Raw genomic sequence first — 18,649 nt, 5'->3', positions numbered from 1 at the left:
AGCTAGTGGAGATCACTGGGAGTAATGGTGCCTACTATAGTGATTTTTAGCTTTCACAGAAATCCTACAAGAATGGTATATGTAATTACTGTATGTAACATTATCCATGCTTTACGGCATGGATATACACTGATCAGCCATAACTTTATGACCACTAACAGGTCAAATAACTAACTTTAATTTTACCAATTACAATGGCATCTCAAAGTAAACATGTTGTCCCCCAAGTGGATGAGTTGAAAGCAGAAAGAATGAGCAAGCGTAACAATTTCTGCAACTTTAACAAGGGCCAAGATAGAAGATGACCGGATCAGAACATTTCCAAAACAACAGCTCTTGTGGGATGTTCCCAGTCTGCAGTGGTCAGGACCTAGCACAAGTTGTTTAAAGAAGAAAAACCAGCGAACCAACAACAGAGTCAAGGGCATCCAAGGCTCACAGAGAACACAGTGCATCACAATGTGTGGTATATGGGCCTGCATAGCCACAGACTGCTCAGAGTGCCCATCCTGACCCGTGTCACAGCCACAAAAAGCCTACAACGAGCACTTGTACATCAGAATTGGACCACAAATCAATGGAAGAAGGTGGCCTGCTGTGATGAATTGCTTTCTTTTACATCACGTTGATGATCAAGTTCATGTGTGTTGCTTACTGGGAGAAGAGAAGGCACAAGGATGCACTATGGGAAGAAGGCAAGCTGGCGGAGGCAGTGATGGCTTGGTGCAACATACCACAGCATACCTCCAGAGGTCTAGTGGAGGCCATGCCTCAATGGGTCAGGCCTGTTTTGGCGGCAAAAGGGGAACCTACTCAATATAAGGGGGGTGGTTAGAATGTTAGGACTGATCAGTGTAATTTCTATCTTCTGTCTTGTGAACATAAACATTGATTTTAGTATCTCCTCTAACGCAATGGATGTTCAAGATGGAACTAGATCACGAATGGTACAGCATTTTTGTGTTTTGTATACCTTCATGGACTTCATTAGACAATATGAGGAAATCCCTTTTGTTGGCGACACTCAGACACTCTCTAATGAGCATAGTAATAAAACTATTTTAAAGGGAAGTGAAGAATCCAATTTGTACATAAATCTAGATTTAGAAGAAGAGCACATACCTGGAATATTTGTTTTGCATAGTTATCATCGGTCTCAACATTTACTTCCTGCAAGAAGTGCTTTAGCTCCTTAAGGCTCATCTTGTTGTCTTTATTTTTGTCCGCTTTCCGTAGACAAGTGTGAATCCAACTTTAAAGCGTTCAGGAAAAAAAAGCTTAGCTTTATACAGGCAAATTCATCATACCATGTGTTGCACAGTTAAACACTAAATAATAAAGACTGTAGAGCAAACCTAGAATACAATGACTCTCCTAGACCCCTTTCACACTGTGCCGCCCATAGCGTCGGCGTTAAAACGCGATATTTTTTACCGCCGACCATATGGGCGGATTTGCAGTGCATTTAGGCCGGGCGCATTTACCCCCCTGCTAGCGGCCGAGAAAGGGTTAAAACCGCCCGCAATGCACTGCTGTCCCATTGATTTCAATGGGCAGCAGCGAAGGAGGAGCGGTAAACACACCGCTCTTTCTCTGCTCCAAAGATGCGGCTAGCAGGACTTTTTTTTACCGTCTTGCTAGCGCACCACTCCAGTGTGAAAGCCCCTCGGGCTTTTACACTGGATTAAATGAGGACAGATTTTTAAGGGCGTATTGTAGGCGTTATTTTTAACTCTATAGCGCCTGCAATACGTTCCAGTGTGAAAGGGGTCCAATATGCAAATATGACCACCCTTACATGGTCGCTGGGTCTGGTCAACTTTCTTCCATAACCCACTATTAGTTAGGGATGCTGCGCAATCATAGTGATGAGCCAACAGTGAGGCACTGGAGGTAGGGTACAGTATTGGCGCTCTCTTCCTTTCTATGAGTGTATAACCTGTGCTGTGGAGGAGAAGAAAGGGATATTGTAGCCGCAGCAAAAGTGCCTGGATTCCTATCCCATTGTAAACTGTTTATGACCTTTTATCATAAGGTCCATCTAGGAAGGCAGGGCATATTTGTATTTCACTGTGGAGACATGCACACATTGGGGAGTGAAAGGGCTCCACTGGAAACAGACTGGTTTAAGATTCTTAATCTCTGGGGATTACAGTTATTTGTGCACTTGGAAAATTTACTTTGCACGCACAGGACTTTAGCACAGATTATTTAAGGTGATTTGCACAGCTTGAATTTGTGGAGTGATATCACAGATTATACGGTATTCACCGGTTTGAGGAATTGTCAAAATGTAAATTTTTTTAGTATTCACATATGACATATACCGTATATACTCGAGTATAAACCAACCCGAATATAAGCCGAGGCACCTAATTTTACCACAAAAAAAATGGGAAAACGTATTGACTCGAGTAGAAGCCTAGGGTGTCCATCTGCATGCCTCACTGTGTCCATGTGCATGCTTCACTGTGCCCATGACTAGACTGACGTTTAACTTGGGAGTCTATGGAAGGGGTGCCTGGATTTGAAAAATCTGTGTTTCCCAGCCATAGGTCCCCCAGACAGCAAACTTTGCACACTTGTAGAGGAAGAGGGCTACATGTGTACCAAGTTTGGGGTCCAGGGGACCTACGGCCGGCTGGTACTGGGTCCCCAAATTCCAGGAGATTAGGCGCAAAAAGGTGACTCGAGTATAAGCCGAGGGGGGCATTTTCAGCACAAAAAAAAATTGTTGAAAAACTTGGCATATATATTACACATACATATACATACACACACACACACACAGCATTTTTTGGTATTCATTTTTCATGCACTAATTTTTTGCTTTTGGGTTATAAAAAGCGGTGCACCAATTAATTTTATTTAGTATTTTTAAAATTGATAATTAAGCAGGGGTGTTTAGCAGCTTTTTGTTGGTGTTGGAGGGTATTTTGAGGTAGCATTGGGATATATTGTTTATAAACATGCTGCCTGCTTGCAATTTTTTTTAAAAGGTAGGTTTAGTTTAATAGGGCCCTAAAAGTTTTCATGTACTTATCCAATAATGGTATTAAAATTACTTGTACCTAAACCAATGTATAATTCATATTCTTTTTTTTTTTTTGCCCACATACACAATATAAATTTAACATGCAAAATGTCAGGCAAGTTAGTAAATATAGGAGCAGCTGGTGCCCGTCTTCACCACACCAGCCTATGCCAACTAGTTAATTACAGGTTCTTGCAAGCTAGAAATGGTTTTGATATATATATTTATTCTGTGACCTACACCCAACGTCTAGAGGCCTCTATAATTAAGGAAATACGTGTATGATAAGCCATCTACCACAAGGAGAAGAACCTCTTACATGCCCTAGGACAGTCTGTTGTCTCAGTTATAAATATTCATGAAGTCACTCACTGTATTGCAAAAAAAACTGGGGGGTGTTGATGTGTGTGCCCATGTGATTGTGTATTTAACAAATATAACTGCCAGGTGACTAAACTGTATATTGTAATAACCTTGTGCACCAATATGGGCAGAAGGCGTATTTCCCATAATTAAAGGCTCATTCAACCTACAACTGATATTTTGTATACAACTGTTATTTTGGATCTGGATAAATGGCAGCAGAGTACCACCCACCAGGTTTTTAGATCTCTTCCTGAATGTCTATGAAAAGAGGCCCTTGCCCAAGGTCTCAATTCCAACCTGCTGCGAGGGAGTCTTATTCCCTTTTTTCCATTGGATACATTAAAGAGATTTAGCAAGAGTTACTAGTTACAGAATATTCTAATGTGGAAGCACAAGAGATGTAGGAGATCTGTGATGGACTGTAGGTGAGTGGTCAGACCCTTTAAAATCAGGGGTTTATACCAAAGGTTTATAGGCCCCATGGGGTTATGGGAACCAAACAACGAGGGTATAGGACTGGAACTCTGAATAATTTAACCACTTAAGCCCCGGACCAATATGCTGCTAAATGCCCAAAGGCGTTTTTACAATTCGGCACTGCGTCGCTTTAACAGACAATTGCGCGGTCGTGCGACGTGGCTCCCAAACAAAATTTGCATTCTTTTCTTCCCACAAATAGAGCTTTCTTTTGATGGTATTTGATTGCCTCTGCGATTTTTTTTTTTTTTTTGCGCTATAAACAAAAATAGAGCGACATTTTTGAAAAAAAATCTATATTTTTTACTTTTTGTTATAAGAAAAATCGAATAAACAAAATTTTAGTCAAAAACGTAGGCCAAAAATGTATTCAGCCACATGTCTTTAGTAAAAAAAAAAAAAAAAAAAAAAAATCGCAATATAAAAAAAAAAAATTAGCTACCTAGCGGCAACAGTGACACTAATACAGCGATCAGAAAACCGATCGCTTAGTGACACTGGCAATAGGGGGCGAAAGGGTTAACTAGGGCGGTGATCAAGGGGTTAAACCTTTATTAGAGGGCGGGGGTACGGGGCTACCCTGGACCTAACACTAACTGCCTGTCACACTAACTGTCACACTGACACTAAATGCAGTGATCAGTAAATATATGATCACTGCAATCAGTGACACTGACAGGGGGCTGGGGGGGGGGGGGTAATCGGAAGGGGTTAAGTGTGCCTATGTGTGTGGTGTCAGTGTAGTGTTGGTGCCACTTACTGTGATGGCTGGGAGCGATCACAAGGGGGCCGACAAAAACGAACAGCCGCCCCCTCATCACGGATCCCTCCCGAAGGTAAGACGCCCACCGCATGTAGCGGGGAGGGGGTCCCGATCGGACCCCCGACCCGCAAGAAGGCAGGGACGTACATGTACGTCCATATGCCTGTACGTGCCATTCTGTGGACGTACATATACATGCGGCGGGCGTTAAGCGGTTAAAACAACTGATAAAAGGGAATTCTGTACATTACTGATCAGAATGGAAATGTACCCACAAAATGATAAAAAATTATATGTTTTTCAGCAATGAACATATATTCCACATTAATAATTATGCTACCAAAATTAGTGTGTGAAGTAAATTGCCTCCAGAATTGTTCCCGGTTCTTCTTGCCGGAGGCTGCCATTTTGCTGAAGCCCAGAGCCCCTGAACAGCAGTTTATCTTTCGGCTGTCACCAGATCGGCCTCTACAAATTCAGCACAGTGCCAAAAAAAAAAGAAGAGAAACTGAGCATGTGCAGAGCAGGGTGAAACAGTGTATTACTGGATTTTAAACAGTATAGACACTTGTTTTTAATGTTTCAGTACTATACCCGCTAAAGGGGCCAGCCTGAAGCGATCTAGCAGCACTTAATTTTCTGACTAAAGTTCCACTTTAATGTGAAGAAATTGATTTGATGTGTCAGTTCATGAATTCCAGGTTTTGATTGCACACACAAAAAAATAAAAAAAAACACAACAGCAAAATCTCACTAGCTGTAACCAGCTTTTGTATTTGCGATTTGCCTTTTTATAAAAATAAATAAAATAAAAATAATTGTGATCTTTTTTTCAGCTGTTCTGTTCCTATCTATACATGTGTAAAGCATAGCCAAGCTATTGACATCTTTTGAAGTCACAATGGTACCTAATAGGACCAGTGATGATGATGATGATGATGATGACGACAGTCTGGTGAAGGGGGTAGAGGGATATGTTGGGAGAGGCGTCTGAAAACACATATACAAGGGAAAGCAGAGGAGAGACAGCATTTTTTTTCTGCTATAATATATATATATATATATATATATATATATATATATATATATATATATATATATATATATATATATATATATATATATATATATAATCTGCTAGAATATAAAAAAAGGCCCCCCAACATGCCTTTAAAATGTATATACTCCTTGCTTATCCTTATCAACAAAGTCTAAAGCCTCATACACACGATCGGATTTCCATCGGACAAATCCGTGGAATTTTGTGTGAAGGGCGTTGGCCGTGAACTTGTTCTGCATACAGACGGCAGAACTTTTTCGGCCAACAAACTACCTGTTTTTTCTGCTCTTTAGCGCCACCCTTTGGGCAAATTCTGCTAATGTTGTCTTCGACATGCGTGTTTGTACTTTGGATTTTAGTCCGACGGACTTGTGCACACACAATCGGATAATCCGAGGGCACACATTTGTTGTCTAAAAATTTGAGAGCATGCTATCCCACATTTGTTGTCGGAAATTCAGACAATTGTCCGATGGAGCGCACAAACAGTCGGATTATCCGGCAAAAACCCTGCCATCACGCAATTGTTGTCGGAAAACCTGATCGTGTGTATGAGGCATAAAGCAACACCATCTGTTGCATACAATTCACTGCCTGCCCTGCGGACAACTTTAATCAAGAAAGACAAATGAAAAAAAAAAAAAAAGTTCAGAATACAAGTCATGAAAGAAATATAAAGAGCTTGCCATTGTCAACATCCCATTTGGAAAATGCTACTTGTCCAGCTGTCATGCTGATGATTTACCTTCAAATGATTTAAAAAGCAATGCCTTGGAGCCAGCACAGATATCACCAGTTATGATTTTCTCTGACTTATTTGCTGCATGCTTGTTCCCAGTCAGTGAAGCAACTGGTATTTTTCCAAGTAGATCGCCAATGGTAGCCTGCATACTGCTCTCATGATAGGTGTACTTTACCTACGTTGTACTGTTCAGTTCGCTCTTATCTGAGCGTCCAGCAGCCAATGGAATTGAGGTGAACATATGGTTTAGCGATTCATTGATAAATCAGGGTATCCATTAGCGTACAGACAAATTTTGTTAAACAGCTAGAAAATGTATAAAAGTGTGCAAACTGCAGCCAATTACTTTCTCCAGGATTAAGCCTAGGTTCACACTGCTGCGAATTCAAAATCGCGGTAAAATGCGCGATTTTACCGCGATTTTGCGGCCGCGATTTTGCCGCGATTTCGGCCGCAATTTAATGTAAATCGCGGCCCGAAATCGCAAAAAGTAGTACAGGAACTACTTTTTGAAATCGTAGATGCAGCGTCGCACTGATTAGGACAGTGCCATTGCCGACAATTGCCGCCGATTTGAGATGCGATTTGACATGTCAAATCGCATCTCAAATCGTTCCAAATCGTACCCAGTGTGAACCAGGGCTCAAAGAAAAAAAAAAGAATTGAATTGTGTTACAAGCAACATGTATGCAGCACTAGCTGGAAGCTGAATTTCGGCAAGAAAATCTTAAACATTAATAAATTCTCCCCATGCCAATGCTGCAGCGTATAGCACTGGTTTTGTCTAGGGCAGTGATGGCGAACCTTGGCACCCCATGATGCTCATGCACTCAGCAGTGTCGTTGAGCATTATGGGAGATGTAGTTCCAAAACATCTGGGGTGCCAAGGTTCGCCATTACTGGTCTAGGGGAGAATCTAAAGCCTCCCCTTTACCTTATTCCACAGTTCTGCTGCAGTCGGCTCTCCCATCCTCTTTGCTCCCATCCTAAACCTGAACAGGCACTCTGACTGTGCTGCATACAATGCAGGAAAACCCTTCACAGGAACTACTGTGCTAGAGGGTACAGTAAGGTTTTTTTTTCCCAAGCACATCATCCCTTTAACAAATCAAGCAATATATTCTGCATCAGCCTCAGAGTTGGGCTTGATCTCATCCTTTTTTATTTTTATTTTTTAATACTAGGTTGCACTAGATTTGGCAATTTCATGTGCGACTTGCATTGACATCTGTGCATGAAATCGTAAGCAAGCACATTAAGTCGCACTAATCAGCAACCTTAAAACCATGCTGAAGTAGCGCGATTTCAAAGCCCCATTCAGTGTGAACGGGGGCGAAATCTGCCTTTGATGAGCTGGGCTTTTCATGTTTCACCATCTGAGGAAAGGGACAACATTTACCTGACTCTTATTTGCTTAAAGCAGGGGTCCTCAAGCTTTTTAAACAGGGGGCCAGTTCACGGTCCCTCAGACTGTTGGGGGGCCGGACTATAGTTTGAAAAAAAATAAAAACAAATACCTTTGCACACTGCACATATTTTTTTTGTAGTGCACAAAAAACAGTTAATCAACATAAACTTATTAGTATTTCATATAATCCCTTCATCAGAGTCCCCTCATATCACAGCGTCCCCTCATATCACATCAGATTCCCCCATATCACAGCACAGCACAGATTCCCCCATATCACAGCACATCAGATTCCCCCATATCACAGCACAGCACAGCACAGATTCCCCCATATCACAGCACATCAGATTCCCCCATATCACAGCACAGCACAGATTCCCCCATATCACAGCACAGCACAGATTCCCCCATAGCACAGCACAGATTCCCCCATATCACAGCACAGCACATATTCCCCCATAGCACAGCACAGATTCCCCCATATCACAGCACAGCACATCAGATTCCCCCATATCACAGCACAGCACATCAGATCAGATTCCCCCATAGCACAGCACAGATTCCCCCATATCACAGCACAGATTGCCCCATATCACAGCACAGATTCCCCCATATCACAGCACAGCACAGATTCCCCCATATCACAGCACAGCACATCAGATTCCCCCATATCACAGCACAGCACATCAGATCAGATTCCCCCATAGCACAGCACAGATTCCCCCATATCACAGCACAGCACAGATTCCCCCATATCACAGCACAGCACAGATTCCCCCATATCACAGCACAGATTCCCCCATATCACAGCACAGCACAGATTCCCCCATATCACAGCACAGCACAGATTCCCCCATATCACAGCACAGCACAGATTCCCCCATATCACAGCACAGATTCCCCCATATCACAGCACAGCACAGATTCCCCCATATCACAGCACAGCACAGATTCCCCCATATCACAGCACAGATTCCCCCATATCACAGCACAGCACAACACATCAGATTCCCCCATATCACAGCACAGCACATCAGATCAGATTCCCCCATATCACAGCACAGCACATCAGATTCCCCCATATCACAGCACAGCACATCAGATTCCCCCATATCACAGCACAACACATCAGATTCCCCCATATCACAGCACAGCACATCAGATTCCCCCATATCACAGCACAGCACATCAGATTCCCCCATATCACAGCACAACACATCAGATTCCCCCATATCACAGCACAGCACATCAGATTCCCCCATATCACAGCACAGCACATCAGATTCCCCCATATCACAGCACAGCACAGCACATCAGATCAGATTCCCCCATATCACAGCACAGCACATCAGATTCCCCCATATCACAGCACAGCACATCAGATCAGATTCCCCCATATCACAGCACAGCACATCAGATCAGATTCCCCCATATCACAGCACAGCACATCAGATCAGATTCCCCCATATCACAGCACAGCACAGCACATCACATCACAGCACATCAGATTCCCCCATATCACAGCACAGCACATCAGATTCCCCCATATCACTGCACAGCACATCAGATCAGATTCCCCCATATCACAGCACAGCACATCAGATTCCCCCATATCACAGCACATCAGATTCCCCCATATCACAGCACAGCACATCAGATTCCCCCATATCACAGCACATCAGATTCCCCCATATCACAGCACATCAGATTCCCCCATATCACAGCACATCACATCAGATTCCCCCATATCACAGCACATCAGATTCCCCCAATTGATGTGGGCACAGTGGCGAAAATTGATGGCATGGCACAGTGGCGAAAATTGATGGCATGGCACAGTGGCGAAAATTGATGGCAGGGCACAGTGGCGAAAATTGATGGCAGGGCACAGTGGCGAAAATTGATGGCAGGGCACAGTGGCGAAAATTGATGGCAGGGCACAGTGGCGAAAATTGATGGCAGGGCACAGTGGCGAAAATTGATGGCAGGGCACAGTGGCGAAAATTGATGGCAGGGCACAGTGGCTGCGTTTGGCATGGCACAGTGGCGACAATTGATGGTACAGTGGCTGCGTTTGGCATGGCACAGTGGCGACAATTGATAATCACAATGGCCGCCTGTGATGGGCACAGTGAGGCCGCCTGTGATGGGCACAGTGAGGCCGCCTGTGATGGGCACAGTGAGGCCGCCTGTGATGGGCACAGTGAGGCTGCAATTGTCTTCTTTTTTTCGTTTGTTTGCGCCCCCCCAAAAATGTTGTGCACCAGCCGCCACTGCCTGGAACATATATGCACATAAGAACTTGTAACTATTCTCCAACCTTACGATCTGTATATTGTACCAGCCCAAAGTATTGAAGACAGAGGGGGTCAGCATGACAGCCGGCAAACTAGAATTTTAAAAAGGTCAATTATGAAAGGTTTAATTTTTAGCTTCCACCGTTCCACCAGTCAGCACATAAACAGGCAGATCCAGGTGTGCCTTTGCATTGCTAGATTTGGGATGGGGGAGCAAAAAAAATACTGTATTTATCGGCATATAACACGCAAAGGCGTATAACACGCACCCTAACTTTAAGAGGAAAGTTTCAGGAAAAAAACTTTCCCCAGCCCCCTGCGTATAACACTCCGCATACACACCATCACTTTAGGTGATGAAAAAAAACGACATTTTCTGTGAAGTAAAAAAACGAAGTTTTTGAAACTTCAATTTTCAAAAACGACGTTGCCTACACACCATCGTTTTTTCACAATGCTCTAGCAAAGCGAGGTTACGTTCACCACATTTTTCCATTGAAGTTTGCTTCATAACTAGCTTCTGAGCATGCGTGGGTTTAAAAAAGTTTTTTGTTAAACGTCGTTTTTTGCTACACACGGTCAATTTCTGTGAAACAAAAAACGACGTTTTGAAAAACGACACAAGCATGCTTCAATTTTTTTTTGTCGTTTTTCACAAGACATAAAACAACGTTTTCCCCCACACACGGTCATTTAAATTGACGTTTTTAAAAACGTCGTTTTTTTTCATCACATAAAGTGATGGTGTGTACGCGGCATCAGGCACAGTTTACCCTCTATTTTCAGGGTAAAAAAGTGAGTTTTATACGCCAATAAATACAGTAATAATTTAATCACTAGGAGTAAAACAATAAAACAAAAAAATGACACCACCAATGCTTGAGGAAGCTCCTATCTTACACATTCCGCCTGTGAAAAGGATACTGTTGTAACTTCTGTTTTTGGCTCATAGATTGTGATTTGTTTATTACTTTATTTAAGCCTCCCGTCCAGTGAGCAGCTTCTTCATTAGAGCTGGCTATCAGATCAAGGTTTTTGCGATGTCCCTTGAAGATGATAGAGAAGCAGAGGTCTCTCGGCACGTCATTAGCATAACGTTTCATCCCTTCTGTCTCATGGCCAGGCCGCACGTCCTCAATGTCATCAACACTGACTGTCCAAAAAAAAAAACAGAAATGTAGTTAGGAGAAGACAGTATAACCTTATGAGCTGCAATGTTCAATAGGGGACATCTACAGAACACAGATAAAATATCAGACATTCAATGCACTTGGACGTCCCTAGGCCATTCAAGAGAACTTTATATGTGATTATTTGCATACAAACATTAGAACATGCATGGTGTCACATGAACTTCTAGCGCAAAGTTGAAGAATGACTCCAGGCAAAAATAGGATTTTTGTACTCAACGTAAAATCCATTTCTCCGAGTTCATGGACGGACACAGCAGCAATTGACCTTAAAGTATTATCCTCCCTTTTAGGAGATTGACTAGGCAGAAAAACAGCATGTTAAGTGTTAAAACACTCCACACAGTACGGTACCTCCCAGGGGGTGGATCCACCGGGTACATCCCTCTCTCTGCATCATGCAGCCTCAGTTTGTAAACAAGCAGTACAAACAAAGGAGGGGTGGGTGCCGTGTCCGTCCATGAACTCAGAGAAATGGATTTTATGGCGAGTACAAAAATCCTATTTTCTCTTCCGTTCATGGACGGACACAGCAGCAATTGACCTTAGGGACGTTCCCAAGTAGTCTCAAAAATCGAGGGGTGGGAAAACACAGCAAACCAAACTTCACCCCAAACAAACCAGAGTTCAACGGAGGAACTTCAACCTTAAACAGCCGCCTGCAAAACCTTGGAATCCGAAGATGCACTCACATCCACCTTGTAAAACTTTGAGAAGGTGTGGACTGACGACCAGGTCGCTGCCTTACACACCTGTAAAACAGACGCTTGATGGCGGAAAGCTCAAGAGGCACCAATTGCCCTGGTTGAATGTGCTGTAACTGGGAAGGGGGTGCCCGCCCCTTTAGGGCATAGGCGTGAAGCACGACCTGTCTGATCCACCTTGAAATGGTGGCCGACGAGACCGTCAGACCCTTCTTAGGACCAGTCACCGACACGAACAGTGAGTCCGACCTCCGAAACGGAGCTGTAGCAGACAGGGCTCGAACCACGTTTAAGGAATGTAACGTGGCCTCTTTTGGGTTCGCCGGCCGAGGACATAAGGATGGAAGAACAATGTCCTCATTAATGTGAAAGGCCGAAACAACCTTAGGAAGGAATGACGGCTGTCGCCGCAGCACCACCTTATCCCTGTGGATGACCAAGTAAGGGGCCTTGCAAGACAAGACCGCTAGTTCAGAAACCTATCTGACCGATGTAATTGCCACCAGAAAAACCACCTTCTGGGAAAGAGTCAGTAAAGGGATTTTCTGAATGTCCTCAAACGGAGACTTTTGAAGCACCGAAAGAACTAAATTCAAGTCCCACGGAGGCAGTGGTGGACGCACAGGAGAATGTGCACGACTTCCGCCGCTGCAGCCGAGCTCCGTGTGCCCCCTTGATGATTGACATACGCCACAGCCGTGGCGTTGTTGGACTGGATCCTGACCGGGCGGCCCTGCAGACCCAGATACCACTTGGAAAGGCACAGCCTGATCGCCCAGAGTTCCAGGACATTGATTGGCAGACGGGACTCTTCCCGAGTCCAGCGCCCCTGGGCTGACTGGACACCCCAGACACCCCCCAGCCGGAGAGACTGGCATCCGTCGTGACCACCGTCCAATGGCACGGCAGAAACAATTTTCCGGCCCGAAGTACCGGAGATGTCAGCCACCACACTAGGGAGGACCTGACCAGGCGACTCACCCGTACCTGGTAATCCAGAGACGAAGGGAGCTTGTCCTAACGCGACAGAATTTCTCTCTGTATCACTCGAGTGTGGAATTGAGCATACATAACCGTCTCAAAAGGAGGCCACCATCAGACCCAGAACCCGCATGCAAAAGCGAAGCGACAACCACTTCTGGGTTGCCAACCGCTGCACCGCCGATTGCAGTGTCTGTAGTTTCTCCGTTGGAAGGAAAACTCTCGCCTCCGAAGAATCCAGGACCAACCCCAGGTATTCCAGACGCTGAGACGGGACCAACACGGACTTCTGGACATTCAGCAGCCAACCGAATTTCTGGAGGGTCTGGCAGGGGATAGACCATCCACCTCTAACTCTGAGCTTGAACTTGAAGAAGCTCTCAGGAGAAGGTCGTCCAGGTATCCTACAATAGCGATCCCGCGCTGCCTGAAAACCTGTGGTGCAGAGGCCAGGCCGAAAGGGAGGGCCACAAATTGAAAGTTGTCCTCTCCGACCGCAAAGCACAGAAATCTCTGGTGCTTTGCGCATATGGGGATATGCAGGTACGCATCCTTGATATCCAAGGACGCCAGAAAATCCCCCTAATGGAGTGCCATTACTACAGAGCGAACTGACTCCATCCTGAACTTTTGCACCTTGACAAAAACAGTTGAGGGCCTTGAGATCCAGGATTGGACGGACCCCTTCCTTCTTGGGGACTACAAACAGATTGGAGTAAAACCCCTGAAACCGTTCCAGTAAAGGAACCAGCACAATCACTCCCCTGACCAGCAGATCCTGAACAGCCCCAGCCAGGGCCTCGCGACATTCTGGAGAAAGCTGGAGGTTGGAGGGAAAAAATCTGTTTGGCGGACAAGAGAGAAACTCTATCTTGTACCCCGAGGAAACTACTTTATTAACCCACCGGTCGGAAAGAAGAGACCTCCACCGAGCCGCGAATTCGCAAAGCCGGCCCCCCACCCGAGACGGGCGGGGGCAGACCTTCATGCGGAAGCAGGCTTTTCCGCAGGCTTGTTGGGCTTGCGTAACCAGGGGCGCTTCTGCCCTTCGGCAGGCGCCTTAGCGCCCTGGGAACGTTTACCTGCCGCACCGGGCGGACGAAAAAAACACTTGGGGGCGGCAAAGGAGGGCCCTTGCCTACGGCGAGGCTCCTTACCCTTACCAGATTGTGGGAGCAGAGTGCTCTTATCTCCTGTGGCATCTTTTATGAAACGCCCCAAAAAAGCCGTTCACCCTTAAAGGGTAAGTCCACCAAGGCCTTTTTGGAAGACTGGTCCGCCGACCAACACTTCAGCCAGACAAGGCAGCGCAACACCACCGCGGAGGCCCTGGAAAGCAAGGGAAGCGTATCAAGGGCTGACTTAGACAAATTTTAGGCCCTGCACCAACTGGTCGGCCAGCGCCACACAGTCCTCAGAGGCATTAAGCGCCTCCAACTCCTGAAGCAACAAATTTGCCTGTGCGATAAGTGTCTGACACTAGAGCCCCGGCCAGGACCGGTCTCACCGCCGATCCCACCACTGTGAACATGGAGCGGGCCACAGCCTCAGCTCTCCTATCTGCGAGGTCCTTAAAAGCGGGAGCCCCTTCCACAGGGAACGTGGTCGCCTTGTTCAGTCTAGACACAGGGGGGTCCACCGATGGAGGAGAGGTCCACTTTTTTTTTTTAGGAAGTCCTCCTCAAACGGGTAACGGACCGCAAAGCATTTTGGAACAGAAAAAACTTTCTGCGGTTCTTCTCATTCCTTGTACAAAAATTTGTCCAGATAAGGAACACAAGGAAACACTTTTGCAGTGCGGGCCGGCTTGCGGAACCCAAAAGGGACCAGCATCTCTGATGACTCCGCCGAATCCTCAAGTTTTTGAGTATCCCGCACCACAGTGATAAGAGCTCCAACAAGCGCCCTATCATGCGCTGACCCTGAAGCAGAGTCATCCTCACTGTCTGTGTGGACTAGGCCTGCATCCTCTGACATCACGGAACCAGGGCTGGACGCAGTAGCAGGGCCCGATTCCGTGTCAGAGACATCCCCAGAAGAAGGCGGGGGGAGGGGCGCTTTTTACCCCCCCTCTGGCCACACGCCGCTTCAATTCTGGCAACAAACGCCTCAAGGACTGCCGTCATAGCATCCACAGAGGCCTCAGGAACAGGGGCACTAAGGGTTAACTCCAGCATGTCTAGGGGGGGAAGCCTCTGGTTCGGACGCCATGCTGACCCACCCAATTGCCGCCCTTGGACTGCAAGGCAAGACCCACAGGCCACCCTCCCGGCCGAAGCAGAGAACAGGAGACCCCCCAGAGGACTCACCACCCGACCAGGCTGTACTGCTAACTGCCCAGAGCGCTGTCCATGCTGTGCCGTGCCTTAGGAAGTGTGCTGGAGCCGTTTGCGTTGTTATTTTGGCCACTAGAGGCAAAAACCCCTTCCTAAATGGCTGTCGACATGCAAAAAACAGCATGCCGGCTACAAGAAAATGGCCGCCGATCGTCAATAAAGGTGCCCGCTGCCTGCAAAATGGCAGCCATGAACAGTGCAGAACACACAGTAAGACACAGCAAAACACCCAGGACCCCCGGGCAGGCCCTCCCCGCACACACGGCATCAATAAAGACCACACAGCACCCCCGACAACAGCCGCAGCCCCCAGCCACAGGACGGAGCCCCCCACCTCACAGCCGACCACCCAGAATGCAGGGAAGGAGGGAGAGTAAGGGAGAGAGGAAAGCAGGGCGGACCCCCGATCGACCTTCCCAGGAATGCACCAGCCGCACCACCATGCCAAGGCAAGGGGACTGCTACTTACCCATCCTGCGACCACCGGCTGGAGACATCCCGGACAGAACCAACGTCCGCGCAGTTACGGCATGGCTGTCGGCTCGGCACACTGACACGGACATAAAGCCCGGTCATGTGTGTGTCCTGGAGCGTATAGCTCACCGGCCACCCCTGGAGCAACGGGGCATGTCGTGGACGGCCCAGCGCGTAGCTAAAGGCCGGCACACGCTTGATGGCCGAACATGGGGGGACTACAAGGATCGAGGATCCAGCTTGTCACCCAGTTGGCAGTTGATTGTAGATCCCAGGATCCAAAAATGCAGGAAAAAAAGAAAAGAAAAGCGAGAAAAAAAAGAAAAAAATAAATAATCGCAAAAAAAATCTCCAGAGCACATGGGCCCAGAAGAGCCATGTCATCTCCTTTTGCTAGGCAGAAAAAAAAACTGAGGATGCATGATGCAGAGAGAGGGATGTACCCGGGGGATCCGCCCCCTGGGAGGTACTGTACTGTGTGGAGTGTTTTAACACTTAACATGCTGTTTTTCTGCCTAGTCAATCTCCTAAAAGAGAGGATAATACCCTAAGGTCAATTGCTGCTGTGTCCGTCCATGAACGGAAGAGAAAATACCTTTTTTTTTCCTTGCAAGAGGGAGACTTGTCTTACCAAACGACCCATTTTTACTAAAATCGTAGAGCATGTTCACTTTACGGCCGGTTCACACTGCTGCGTGGTGCCAGATTGCATGTGATTCGCACCGTACCACAAATCACATGCGATGTCCGTGCAATGCGAATTCAGCCATACAGATATGGACCAAATTTGCACATTCATCCATTGCAATCCGCTGCGGGCAAACGCACTGTTTGCGACGTGCATTTCGGGTGTCCTTAAGATTGCACTGACACCCGCAAGGGCAGTGCAATTTTAATGCAGTGCTGGAAACGTGCACTGATTGCAGGAATTCCTGCATCGCATTAGTGTGAACCTAGGCTTAATCAGTATTTTTACATTTTAGAATGGGGTACCTTGAGATTGTGCAGAATTTTAAAGGGTGTCTTGACCGAAAAGGTTGAGAAACACTGCTTTACTAAATCAACCCCACTGTGTTGTAAACCATCAGTTACACTGAGCAATACAATACAGCAGTACACCATACTGATTCAGAAGAACATTGGCAACAAAGCACCGCCAAAAATATGCAGCAAAGCACACAAGTACTGTAGTTGATTGATCTACATTGCCTTGCAGTAAAACCACAAACCATTCCAATAAGCTCTTATGGAAAATTGTCAGTATACAAGAAAATTGCTTCTAGGGTAAAAAGGTAAAGCCAATAAAAACTAAGCAAAAGATTGGCGGCTATTAGTTTCTGCCAACAACTCTTTGCAGCATGTTACAGAAGTAAATCTCCCAGGCTGTAACAAAACCACATCATAATCATGTAAATAATCCACAACATTAGATGCCCTAATGAACTTAGTAAATTGACAGCAATAAAAAAGTGGCTTTGCTATCAACAAAATTCAGCAGGTATGCAGTAATCCTAAAAATATTCAGAGATGTCCAATTTCATACAGGGATGCAAGCATGTACCCTGTACACAGGTCCCGGGCAGTGTATCAATTACAGGAGCCCTCATTGTGGGGAGGAAAAGTTTGGGTAAGTCCAGAAAATACATGGCTGCAGCCGGAAATGAAAGTTAATTTTTAATAATGCAAATTTAGAATATTTTATTATATACAGTATGTATGCATGCATGTATGTATACAATTGCAAAGAAACTGCAAAGAAACTAGTAATTTCTAACTCTAGGCACAATTACCTTCACAGGTTTTCTATGTCCTGCAAATCAGTTAAAGTGTAACTCCACTTTTGTTGAGAAAAAAAACAAAAACAAAAACATTCCCCTCTGGGTGATCAATGTACAGTGCAAGGATTATAACAAACTTTGTTGCGGATTCCTATCTTTTATTATTCTGAAGAAATCCCTGTGTTAGGTCTGTGGGCAGGCTCCTCTTTGCTCAGCGGGGATCACTCCGTCGATCCCCGCTGAGCAGGCAGATGACAGGTCGGTTCATGCACCCTGTGCAGGGACCAACCTGTCAGAGTGCCGCTCTCCCCTATGGAGGATCGGATGACGACAGACCGTAGAGTCCATTGTCATCTGATAGACGGATGGAAAATAGGGGTTTCCTCCTTCACACTTTGGCGGATCGGAGCGGGTGTAACCTGGCATGTCACCGCTGACATCCGTGGCTCCATAGAGGAGCATGGAGCGCCCGTTCAGGTCAACCTAAAAAACTGGCAGGTGGACCTGAACGGTCCGGCCGTGTGAAAGGGCCCTTACTCTGTGCCAAGTGGGTCTAATGGGAGTGGTTTCATAATTCTAAAATCAGCTGTGCAGCTGCAGAGCACCAATAAGGAAATCTGCTGGGCCTGCATCCCTTTAGACGTGTTACTATTGGGAATATCTCATAAAAAAATACATTTTGGTTGCTGGGGTGCCTGGAATATGACTTGTATCTTAGGCAGACTTCTGGGAAAACCTGTGAGCCAATCACACAAAGCAGGAAATTATGTTTCTGGGGTGTGGTCAGTATACATTCTGTAGCCATATTGCATTGCATTTTCAGAAAATTACAGCGGCTGTAGATTGAAAAAGAAAGGTAATTTTTAATAAAATTCAATTACAATATGACTTGTTTTGCAATTGTATAAGCTATATGTTTTTTTTTTCTTTATTTGCCATTTTTTCCCCCACGAAAGTGGAGTTACCCTTTAAGCTGGCCAAGATTCAAACCATGCATAGGCAGACTGATTGTACCCAAGTTTATTAACCGCTTGCCGAC

General features: G+C 45.7%; 1 protein-coding gene across 2 annotated transcripts in view; it reads right to left on the bottom strand.

Annotated features, from left to right (window-relative positions):
* The window catches only part of PLCD1 (phospholipase C delta 1), a 239,063-nt gene that overhangs the window by 90,931 nt on the left and 129,483 nt on the right, over positions 1–18,649 (bottom strand). For both annotated transcript variants that reach the window (XM_040352793.1, XM_040352792.1), the window contains exons 3-4: positions 11,072–11,300; positions 1,123–1,252 (exon numbers count right to left, since the gene is read on the bottom strand). In XM_040352793.1, coding sequence (XP_040208727.1) covers positions 1,123–1,252; positions 11,072–11,300 — 359 coding nt within the window. The remainder of the gene's footprint in view (positions 1–1,122; positions 1,253–11,071; positions 11,301–18,649) is intronic.

The sequence above is a fragment of the Rana temporaria genome, chromosome 5 (assembly GCF_905171775.1).
Source record: "Rana temporaria chromosome 5, aRanTem1.1, whole genome shotgun sequence".
Taxonomy (NCBI): domain Eukaryota; kingdom Metazoa; phylum Chordata; class Amphibia; order Anura; family Ranidae; genus Rana; species Rana temporaria.
Note: the sequence above shows the minus strand (reverse complement) of the source record. Positions and strands in the feature narration are given on the sequence as shown.